At 35.7% G+C, this 12,441-nt stretch overlaps 1 protein-coding gene across 1 annotated transcript in view; it reads left to right on the plus strand.

Moving 5' to 3' along the window:
* Positions 1-11,537, plus strand: part of si:dkey-40c11.2 (drebrin) — a 201,626-nt gene extending 190,089 nt beyond the window's left edge. Inside the window, exon 16 of the mRNA XM_039759084.1 lies at positions 7,485-11,537. Coding sequence (XP_039615018.1) covers positions 7,485-7,621 — 137 coding nt within the window. The 3' untranslated portion in view covers positions 7,622-11,537. The remainder of the gene's footprint in view (positions 1-7,484) is intronic.
* The last annotated feature ends 904 nt before the right edge of the window (positions 11,538-12,441 follow it).

Raw genomic sequence — 12,441 nt, forward strand, 5'->3', positions numbered from 1 at the left:
AACTTAATTTGCAGAAATGCCATTTTCACATTGACATGATTTTTTTGTTTCTTGGTGCAATTCAAGGAAAGTGGAGTTATTACTTCCCCTTTCTAATGATGCATCTGAACATTTCCGATCTGAAAGCTTAAGGCAGTTATATAATGTTGTCATAAATATGGCAAAAATGGGTGTGAAGCCTCCTAATAGCCTTCAAAAACAGGCCAGGACCTTCACCAACCTACACAGTTGTAGCCTCACCCCTTGACAGCCAGTCCCCAAACTCAATAGGCAGGCTGTGTTTTACACAAGTTCAAAATGGGGACCAGGATTTAAAATTTTCAGGACACATACAAAAGTGTCTGTCAAGAGAGAGGAATTGTAAAACTTCTATCTTGATAAGCAAAGTCCAAACAGTGAATCATCATAAGTGAAGAATTTATTCAGATTTAACAAAAACATGAAGAACAAGGAAAAATAGCAAAAAGGAGTTTCCTAAAATCAATACAATGTGAACAACTCCCAATATGAAATCCAAAAATCAGTAATCCTAGAGCAAAACTGAAATATCAAAAAAGCAAAGAAATCAATCAATATTCACAATAATAAGTACAACAAACCCAATGAACCACTGCTGGGACTTTTTCTTTCACCTCAAGGCTAAGGGTGGTCCAAGCAGATGTGAAATCAGGGGTTCCACCTACAAAGTAGAAGGAATGTCACAATACTTAAATACATACAAACATCAAACAGTAAACAAACCTAACAGATATTGCACAAACAAAAACATATAAGAATAATACATTAAATAATAACCGAAAATAAATTTAAGCCAGGGAAGAAATACTGGCTGTAACATAACACAGGATTTCTGACTTGAATTGAAGCTGAGTATCCATTCTACCATTCCAGCATTCGTTCCACTCTCCTTTTGCAAATTATGGTATCCATAGGTTCTTAGGTTCAATATTGTCACAGTGCAGAGTACAATGAAATTCTTACTTTCATGTGCTAATCAACATTCAACATGTATCCACTCTCCGGGTCTGAATTCTATAATCCTGTTGTAACGTAAGGGTGCATTTACACTGACTAAACACAGTGTGCAGATTGAGGGGGCAGCCCGTTAACCATGAGTGTCAAAACCTTCCTCTTATGTACAAAAGGTGTTATATCTTTTATATCTTTTACTTCAGCAAGAACGAAGTGCATAATATATATATTTTTAACTTTGCCCACCAGCAAGCTGTCCTTGTGAACTGAGAAACAGCAGTAATATGGTAAATGTTTGGACTTTTCAGATTCTATCTGAAAAAAAATATATATACCAATGACTGTAAGAGCAGCCACTTAAACATTTCTTTTGCAAACTGGTTATTCTACAGTACAGATCAACAGCAGTATGTGGAATATCATCAGATTACATTTTATGTATGATACGCTATCATATAAAAAAACTTAAATATTTTACATACAGCTACTTGGGATCATCTGGGATTATAATTTGTTTCATCTCCAGCTTTCAATTTCTATACAAAGCTGACAATCTAAATTTCTTATTTTTTATCATGTGATTAGTAAAAATACTGCATCTTGCATTTCAGTTAAATTTGCAGAGACACACGTAGCAGTCCTCCCACTGGTTGTGGGAGTACCTATGGGATGTACAAAAAAGGTGTTATATCTTTTATATCTTTTACTTCAGCAAGAGCTCTTCCTGGTGATATATATTCTTAACTTTGCAAACAAGCTGTCCTTGTGAACTGAGAAACAGCAGTAATATGGTAAATGTTTGGACTTTTCAGATTCTATCTGAAAAAAAATATATATACCAATGACTGTAATTACTTTGACATACCACATTTCTTTCAGACTGGTTCTTCTACAGTACAGATCAACAGCAGTATGTGGAATATCATCAGATTACATTTGATGTATGATAATTTCATATAAAAACTTAAATATTTTACATACAGCTACTTGGGATCATCTGGGATTATAATTTGTTTCATCTCCAGAGCTTTCAATTTCTATACAAAGCTGACAATCTAAATTTCTTATTTTTGATCATGTGATTAGTAAAAATACTGCATCTTGCATTTCAGTTAAATTTGCAGAGATTGGTGCTTCTTTGTCCTCCCACTGTTTGTGGGGTACCTATCTGTCTCAATACAGAATCATTTATCTTCAGTAAAAAAGACTATAGGGCTTTAAAAGGTGAAGAGAATAATATTTTGGCTTTTGTAATTTTATGACTATTTGCTGCACCTTTGGTTTCATTGTGTTTTTGTTATGAGCAATGACATATTATTTACTGTTGCCATGTGTAGTTTCCAATCACTTGAAATTCTACATTGATATTTGAAGCTATCACGGATTACCTGTGCTTGTGGATAAAATAACATAATTTATTGTCCTACTCTAGAGAGAGTTTATGTATTTCTGGTAGTCAGAATTTTGGCTTTTGTTTTATTTTTTTGAATTTGATTTTGTTTTTGATCTTTTGGCCAACAACCCCTGCCTTTCTTTTATCTGCTGGCCCTATTAAACTTTGCCTTCAGGCCTATTTTTTCCATCTCAGTTTCAGCAGTCTGGAGATGATTTTGGGTGAAGACTCAACTAGTGGGTGTTAAATAACAGGTTCATGAGAAGGAAAAAAAGAAGGGAAAAGGGTTAAAGAAATGGGTTGCTTCTACGGTATTTGAGAAGTGGGCTGCTTTTTCTTACAGTATATCAGATCACTTGATGTGTTCAGTCATATTTTATAGTTAACTTAAATAAATTACACCCTTTCATCCTCTATCTCAACCTGCTTTTCCAGTGCCCGGTTGTGGAACGAGTTCTTTAAATGTATAGATATCACAAAATTGACTGAAGTGACAGATTTCCTGGGGGCAGCTAAATCACTAGAAATGGTCCCAGACAGAAGATAAAGCTGGACAGAAGTGTAGCATATTTATGTTTAGTGGAATTCCATTTAACAGTCAAACAAAGGAAGAAACATACGTTTTAAACATAGGTTTATTGAGTTATTATTGTCACACGCTTTATTAATGCTTGCATTCCCAGACCTGAATACAGTAGAGGAGTCTCCTACCATGAAAATCAATCAATCAATCAATCATGTAATACATTACATAGCCAGTTTATCTATCTGTCAGTTACATTGTGCCTTTCAAACCTATATGTCTATCTTATATTGTGGCAGTGTTATGTACTTGTTTTATATAGTGCCTTCGATAAATCTCTTTCTGTATGCACATCTGTAATTCTTTATGTTATATCTATCTGAGAGTGTGTTTCATATCTAAAATATCCAATATAGAGCTTTTCACTTTGTTTATCTGACAGAGTTTTGGGGTGAGATAGTTATACTCACTAATCACTCACATGGTGCGAGTAACTGGTGACATGTTGTGTAATGATTAGTGCATACAAGTAAGAATTTCACAATTAAATGTCTTTACCTAGTAATTTACTTGGATTTGTATAATGTATTGTCCTTATTTTTATTGTAGCTAAGAGAATTGAGATTTCTGATCACAAAATGCTACAGGAACTTGAATGCCCGTGCTATAAAAAAATATGGGAAACTTTGTAGTTGCTACAGGCACCATGGTGGACAACCCTCCTGGCTTTAGAACTTGGTTCAATTTATAACCTTTTCTTTGTGTGTTTGGATTTTCTGTCATAGCCCAGTCCATTTTACAATAATCAACCCTAATTTTGCCCCCTATTTTGAGGAAGCTTGAATGCTTATTACAGTGGGCTTAGCATCTCCTCCTAATAAATGAAAAATGAGAATTAATAAAACAGCTGGATACATGAGTTCATGGATGGGTGCTTTCTAGCACCATGTTCAGAAATAACCTGGAGACATAATCTGGTGCATTTTTAGTAAAAAACATGATTTCTCTTTTATTGAATGCAAAGTTTACTTGTGTTAGAAGGTTAATTTTAACTGGCTACTTACTCAGTCCTCTTATTACACAGTAAGCAGCAGGTATTTGGATTGTGGAAACTACTTTGGATGAGTAGTTGCCATAAAGTGTGGGTGTTTTTTTCTTTTTACAATGAGCGTATGACAAAACACATGTTGTGGCAATGTGCACAATTGTTTTGCAGTCTACACTCTGCAAAACAATAAGTGATGGCCCTTCAGACATCAGGTTTTGATTTCAAACAGCACTATTTTTTCTAATATAAAAGTATTGTTTCTGTATTTAAAATGAATCCAACAGTGTTTATTTCAAATTTCTTATGAGGTGTGGTTTGAGATCATAGTGCTTCCTACTCTTGTTTCCAGTAAAGGAGTAGATTTAATTCCCATGCCTGAATTTTGTATGTGTGTCCTCAGGTTTTCCTTTCACATTCCCAATAACTTCAGGTTAGGTTAATTAGTGCTTCCACCCTGGCACAGACTGAGCATCCCTAATCCAAAATGCCTGGGGTCAGAAGTACTTTAGATTTCCAAATATTTGCATATTTTGCATATTTGCATTTTCCTAAAACACCCTCCATCTTTTCCTCCAGCCCAGACACTTTATGCCACAGAGGTTTCAGGGAGAAAGCAAAAGAAACTGAGCAAAAGCAGAGAAAATAAAAAGCTAAAATTACTCTTATCCATTCAGAATCTGTTGCATCACTTACTAGCATAACAACAGCAAACAGAGTTTACATAGGCATTGTGGTGTATGTATGTACGGTATGTTAAAGCACTCCAGCTATATTCCGACATGGCATGTTTGCATTTCCATTTTAGACAGTAAAGTTAACTTCCTTTAGTCATTTGCTTAGATGTGGAATCAAAAGATGGCTGCTGTTGTCATTAGACACATTTACTGATTCAGTTGTTTTGAGTGCTGAAATCTGCATCTTCTATGGCTCTTTGTGATAAACTCTCTTAATGACAGTTCTTTTCACCTTCTTTTGATGGGGTGTAACACGTTGTTTATTACAAATGCATATTTTACAATTCATATTTTCACAAACATGATGTACCTGTCAGTTCTTTCAATCTTACATCGAATCCTACACTATTGTCATAACTGAACAACAGCAATTTCAGTTTATGATTTTGGAGCATTTCAGATTTTGAAATTTTGGATTAGGAATGCTCAATCTTTAGTATGAATCCCATCTACCTCTTACCGCACTATGTAAGTGTGGGTGGGTGTGTGAGTGGGATCTGCTAGAGACGAGAATGTTTCCTGTATTGTGCCCCCTAATAATGGAATAAGCTCCAGTTCTCTGCAGCCTGGAACTTGATTATAAATCCATATTACAGGTACAGTCATACTAGAGAATAAATCCAATGGATTAAGTTGCTATAGAGATGAAAGGAAAACTTTTTGTTTCAATTGAGGGTGACTGTATAACATTGAACATTCAACATTTATAAAACCATAAACCACAAGGCTGGGCTGTTGTTTACACGGAAACCATTATAGTACCAATCTAGTCCACTAAAGGAAGCAAAAACTGGCCAAATACAACAACAGCCAAGTCACCACTGAGCCTCTTGACCATCTCCTTGCTTTATATTTATTGTTCAAATCCCATTTGGGTGGTACACCTGGCACATTTCTGTTGTCAGTATGTTTTGAGGGGTAAATACTGTCTCAGATTACCAATATGACTCACTACACAGCTAAGCAGGCTAGATCAGCCCTTGAACAGAGAAGAGACTGTTTAGTTTAACATTCCTAATTTAGGAGTGTACAGTGACACATATCAATATTGTATTGCAATGATATTTCCCTTAAAGAAATTCAAAATGAAATAGCTTGTCTTTCTCTAAATCACTTCAAGGACGTGGAATGCAAGCTATGCAGTTGAACTGGTTTCTTTGAAAATTACTGAATAAAGATGAAAGGGAGTTACAGTGTTTCGATATTCAGAAGTGTTTATAAGTCATTAATGAAAGATATAGCAGGATATTGGTTAGGTCTTTCCTTGCAGTTAATGCTATTGGACTAGACTCTGTTTTCCCATGACCCTTTAATTGGATTAAGTGAGCTGATGTGCCTAAGACTGAGCTTAACAAACATGCTAAGAGCCATAGAGTGACTCAGCATGGCTAGCATTGCTGTTATCTGTGAAGCAATGCCCTTACTGCATTGTATCAGGCACGCATTCTGAACATTGTAACAGTAGGTACGGCTCAATTAAATTTAATTTTACCAAAGAGTGGTTGATAGATTCAAGTAAGCTGATTGACATTGATTACATACCATTCATTTTCTGTTTGAACCTGTAATTTAGCTGATATTTTCTTTGCCTATGAGGCCACATATTACAAAAAGCTCTGGATTCTTGCTAAACTTGAAGCTTTCTTCCCTTTAACATATCTATAATGATGGTTTTCCGTGTAGGTAATATCAGTAGTTGTAGAGATATGTGTTATGAGGTTGTGGAGTGACAACAGAGTCCATGCTGTGCCACCACAGCCACACTTTGCTCAACCCCAACTAAAATTTCCTCATGGTGTTTCTAAAACAAGCAGCACAAAGTTAAGTCAGGTTCCTAGCAATTCTCATGCAGTCATTACTAGTTTCCCTTTGGCTTTCCTAACCTGTAGGTGGCCATTTTCTCCGGTTATGCTCTAGACATAATTTCTGATCAATATTCTCACTAAAGTTTGGTTGCCTGCATGCATAATTGTCATTTTATTAAAGATTAGCTGTGCTGCCTGCCAATGGGTTGAAATCTAGGTAATCAACACAGACCTCAGCATTAATATTTGCAATGCAATATGTTGTGTGCCGTTTGGTATGGGATTTGTAAAAGCAGTGTTGATGTTTGTGATGTGCCATCTATTGGAATGACAAATGCAATGCATTTTATTACTATAAATGTTTGTGATGCAACTGGACGGACATACAGACAGACAGACACACACACTTATCCTTTTATTAAGGTGGATACAAATGTCAGAATGTGCAAATATAATGCTTCTAATTGTCCTTTAATGAGACATAATGGGGAGGAAGCCTTATGAAATTTTGTAATTGGGAACAGCTTAAGATTTTAGTAAATATAATAATATGTAGATCTAGTTTTCTAATGTTCGTGCAAAATTTTCCGTTAACAAGTTTCCAACTGTGTCCCCTTATTCTTGATGAGCTCATTTTAAAATAACAGTCTCGATCCACTGTAATAATCCATCCATCCATTATCCAACCTGCTATGTATCCTAACTACAGCTTCATGGGGGTCTGCTGGAGCCAATCCCAGCCAACACAGGGCGCAAGTCAGGAAACAAACCCCCGGGCAGGGCACCAGCCCACTGCAGCACTGTACTAATTCCCTTCATAATTTAAAACATTTCAATCATGTCTCCTCTTTATCTTCTTTTGCTTAAACTGAAAAACAGCCAGGCTGTCCCTTCATTATGGATTAAATGGCAAGTGCTTAGAAGATACTGGATACCAATAGACTATACAGTCTGTGCTAATAGGCTTTCTAATCCTTCTGTAATCACCATGGCTTTGCTTGCATTACAGATGATGACTCCAAGCTATCGTTGCAGCCAGGAGATGTCATCCGTGCTGTGGAAATTGTGGACCAGACCTGGTGCTGGGGATACACTGAAGATGGTCGCCAGGGACTCTTTCCTGCCACTTTTGTAGAAAAGCTTTAAAAAATAGATGTGGGAATGTCCCAATGTTCAGACGGAGTGCCTGCTTGCCATCTAATTCCATGACAGAACATGATGTTGGTGTTAATGCAGCTGTCTTCATTTGTGGGCTCACTGACCATTAACTCTTAAACTAGAGTGTACATGCTTTTATCCTAATAGCGGCCTTGATAGCTGTCACGAAAGATAGATTTAGATAATAACATGCAAGTCTGGCACTTGCCGGAGCCCCGGTAGCTTTTTACTCCCAGTATAATGCCACAGTAGCTGTTGCTATTGTATTTTATTATGCTATAAACATTACTGTGTATTTTTCTGTATAGCAATACAAGTAAATAGGAGGAGACTAGTTACATCCAGTTAATGCTTCCACCCTTACTCTCTTCCACTGTGCAATAAGGCACCCCTCTTAGCTGCCTCACCCTGAGAGTCAGTGGTATTACTATCATCACTTAATCGTCCATAGATTAAACCTGGGGCTTGAGAAAAAGAACTTAATGCAACTACAACATATTATTCAATTTTGCAGCAGACCAAAATGAACCCTGCAGCTACGCAGATCCATATGGACTTCTCCAAAGCCAAGCCACTGCCATCTTTCATGCAGAACTTTTCAGATGATGTGGAATACATTATTTATGACTGGGCAATTCTTTCACAGCCTTCTATTTGCTTCATATTCCTGAGTCTGCCACCATTCAGAAAAGATATGCTGCAGGCTACATTGCCTGAAATTAAGAATTCACAGATGCATAGAATACTTGTGCTAAATCTCTAAAATATGCTTAAAGCATATGATTAGAAATCTTAACAGATCAAATAAGAACAAATTAATATAAATTCTTCATATGCTCTTCTACTTATACTGTATCTGTTCTTTTTCAATGAACTACAAACACCTAAAAATTAACATTACTTTCACTGTTGTAGAAAATTTTGAATGTGGTATTTCTTTCAATAAACCTTTCACATTTTTATTTCCTGGAATTCCACTTGATCTGTGACCTTGATGGAAATAAACCTGTCCAGAGTGATGAGTTAAAACTAACCACACATTGACAGATTTATGAATGTACATCATCAAAAAAAAAACCTAACTGCCTAATTAAAATACATTCATGCAGTGTTGGGAATTGGCCTTTCATTACGGCTTTGCTTGCAATGAAAATTAGCGCTCTGCAGGGGTTAGAATCATGATTGTCCTGATGGGTTTTTTTTTTGATATTGTCATTGTTTACTTGCATATATGTTGGTGTGGTGGCACAGTAGTTAGAGTTTACAGCTCACAGCTGATCACTGTAGTCACATTGCCACCTTGGTCACGTGAATGTTCTGCAGGTTCATTGGTTTTGATGATGCTAAATTGTTCCAATATGATGGACTGGTCTGCTTTCCTGGAGTGGTACCTGCCTTGCTGCTAGCACAGGCTTCCGCGGACTACATTCCTGAGTTAAAATAAGTGGGTTCAGAAGACGAATGAAACTAAAGTTGTTAATGAATTGGACAACAAAGTAAGTAAAATGTGAGGTGTTAAAAATCTTTCATTCTTACACAAATAATGTTAAGAATTTATGTTTTTTGTGGACCTTAATGTTTTCAATAGGAAGTGTGTCTTCCAGGGCTTTAGTATAGCCAGATTTTAAATATGTGCTAGGTTTCACCAAGATCTTATAAGTAATGGAGCTAAGGTGCTAGCTATCAAAGGAATTGGAACAGGGAAGAAGACTGTTATTTTTGATGTAAGTGCCAAAGCTAGGATGCTACATTAGCTTTGAAGTGGCCTCGTTTCTGGAGTTTAAAGTAACACTTCAGGAAGGTGAGGTCTGAATGTTATCCAACAACATTCTATTTTGGGACTTGGGATGCATGTCTAGTGGCTTTCTTTTAGAAAGTGGGTAGGTATTCTAGGATTGTAAAATTTCTGTATTATCATAATTTTGGGTATTGCTGTATGCAATGCACTAAGCTGCTTACAGACTTCTTCATATATACTGTATTGACATTACAACATTGCTCAGATTTAGACCAAGGGTATCAGTCTTCTTGGGTAGCTACAGTACTGCAAGCTTCATTCTCTCTGCATTCTGAATTAGTAATTACTGCTGCTAATGGAACATTCTGTACTTCTTTAGTTGACTTGCTTTTTCAAATTTATAACCTTTAAATGTGTCATTTTTCTCTAACCAGCAGTCAAACAATAGTGAGATGCAAATGACCAGCAAACATGGTTCCATTTGCACATTTGTGTTCCTCATATAATATCTATTTCAATAAAATCTCTGATAATAAAAATGTGAATGTTGGAAAAATATCCATCCATAAGCCATATTTATAGTGCTTCCAGAAAAAATAAAACCAATAGTTTAAAAAAATTCAGATGTAGCAGAATGAGAGCAATAGCAAAAAACAGAATGAAATAATGCATTTCATTGAGAGCAAGAATCAACCCCTAATTAAGAAACAGGTTGACGAGTTGAAAGCCCCCAGTTGGCTGAATATCTGCTGGCTGTCACTTGAATTCCAATTGTTCTGGCTGCTGATTGGAAAAAAAAGACTTACTTAAACGGTAAACATTTTAAAATGCCAGTTAACTAAAAATAAAGGTGAAATACTTAAACTCAATGAGCAGCAGTAATTCTTTACTAATGAAGAAGTGGCTGTAGCTAAAAACCTGCATTTCCTCTAGAATCTGAACTTGACACCCCTGATTTAGGTGATGTTACATTTTATACAGGCTGCAAAAACACATTATAGAGAATGGGATGCTGGTTTTATTATTAAATATACCTAATGTACCTACATAATTTTTTTTCTGTTTCATAAGAATACAAATTCTTCACTAAGACATATTTGCTTAGTTACAGAGTAAAATGTCATAGGAAACATGAGTGAACATTAATTAAAATGATTGCTCAAAATTGTCAGGTAAGCCTAGAATTTTAATAACTAATCTTTTAATGTCAGATGGTAGATTAACATCTATACTTGCTTATGCTAAAATATTACAAAGGAGTAAAGTATCAAAGTCCAAAAACATCTTGTTAATGCAGCATATTATGTTTTACAGTAAACTTGTTAATACTTTGATTCAACTTTGCCTTCAAATATATATTGGACAATTTCAGAACCCCACCACAAAATTGACTGACATCACAAAAATGATGTGGGTGTGAGGTTGGTGTCTCCTTCAAATTTTTTTAAATAAAGTGAGTTAGATGTGATGATAAATGTATAAAGTTTGCTACACTTTATCTTTAGCATTTTATCAAAACGTATATGTTTAATTTCTACTGAAGATCTGTACCTTCTACATATTAAGCTACATTGTTCTCATTGGTGACATTTGTAATTGCTGCTGTGATTACAGTGAGACAAATATTTAAATATTTATTAAATGTGTGAAGGACAAAAAAACTGCTAGGACCATGTCCTCAATTGAATTAATGTTTTTTGTCCATAAACAACATTACCGTGTGCCCAGAATGAAAGCTAGGTTTACAGTCATGGTAACAAAAAACATTGAACTGAAAAAGGTTGAGATCTCAGGACATAAAGTCCTGGTTAATGCATGGAATATAGATTGAAATTTGTAAAGAAACTGCCACCACAGTGTATGTGAGAATTGGGTTTATTTTCAGACAGTCATAACAGATGCCCAACAACTGTATAAATGATCTTCTTAAAGAATTACTGGGAGGAGATGGCTGTTGGTGAAGGCAGGGAGAGCCAGCTCAGGGTCACTTTTCCTTTATTCTGGTCAGCAGCTTCTGTTCTAGAAGGGAGGTGGTGACACGTCTTTTGAAACCCTTAGCTTGACAAGTCAAGGAGATATAATACTGTATATAATATATATGGATCTCAGTAATTTTATTTGGCTAAAAAAACAAATGTATTACATAAGGAACTGCAGTGACAAGTCCGTCAAAATGACACCTTTTATTGGCTAACTAAAAAGATTACAATATGCAAGCTTTCGAGGCCAATCAGGCCCCTTCTTCAGGCAAGATGTAATGAACTTTTTTCTTAGTTAGCCAATAAAAGGTGTAATTTTGCTTGACTTCTCACTACATTCATAATGGCTAACACAGTACAACACCCTAGTAATAAGGAACTGTAAAATGTTTTTCTAAAAAGTGAACACATTATGTATTTACATTGCAGATGACATCAATGCTTGTTTTTGGCTCCATTTCCAAACTGTCATTGATTGATAGCTGTACAACTCTGTTTTCTAATTCATTTATATGATACCAAAAAACTCCTCCCACGCCATCTTTCAGATGTGTTATAGTTATCAATATTTCACAATCAGAGTAATACAAATAGTCTAAGACCTGCATACCCAACTGCATACCAGTCAGTGTCATACAATTATTTAAAATGAGAATTCTAAAGAAAAAAACAAATGTCTCCAAAACATGAATGACATCACAGGAACATTTTCTTGTTCTGCTTGTTTTAAGCGTATGTTTCTATAAACAATGGAGCTATCTATTTCATTAGGTGGTTTTCCATATGTGGGACCAATATCATAATTTCAGAGAGTACATCTCCTAAATTGGTATAGTTTTGTATATGGGTTTGCATCCTACATGACTGTGGACTAGATTTGTTTCTCTCAGACTTTCAGCATCTGTAAAACATTTTCGTGATTACAGCAGTGGGTACTTTTTGGTACTGTAACTTTATCCCATTGCAGAAACTCCAGATTTGAAGACTCAGGTTACATGAAACTGTTTGCTGAAATGTTTCTGTAATGCCAAACCTTCACAAATCAGTCAGTTGTTCACAAAATAATGTCTTTCTTTCTGGATGATTGTATG

This window comes from Polypterus senegalus, chromosome 7 (assembly GCF_016835505.1).
Source record: "Polypterus senegalus isolate Bchr_013 chromosome 7, ASM1683550v1, whole genome shotgun sequence".
NCBI classification, from domain to species: domain Eukaryota; kingdom Metazoa; phylum Chordata; class Cladistia; order Polypteriformes; family Polypteridae; genus Polypterus; species Polypterus senegalus.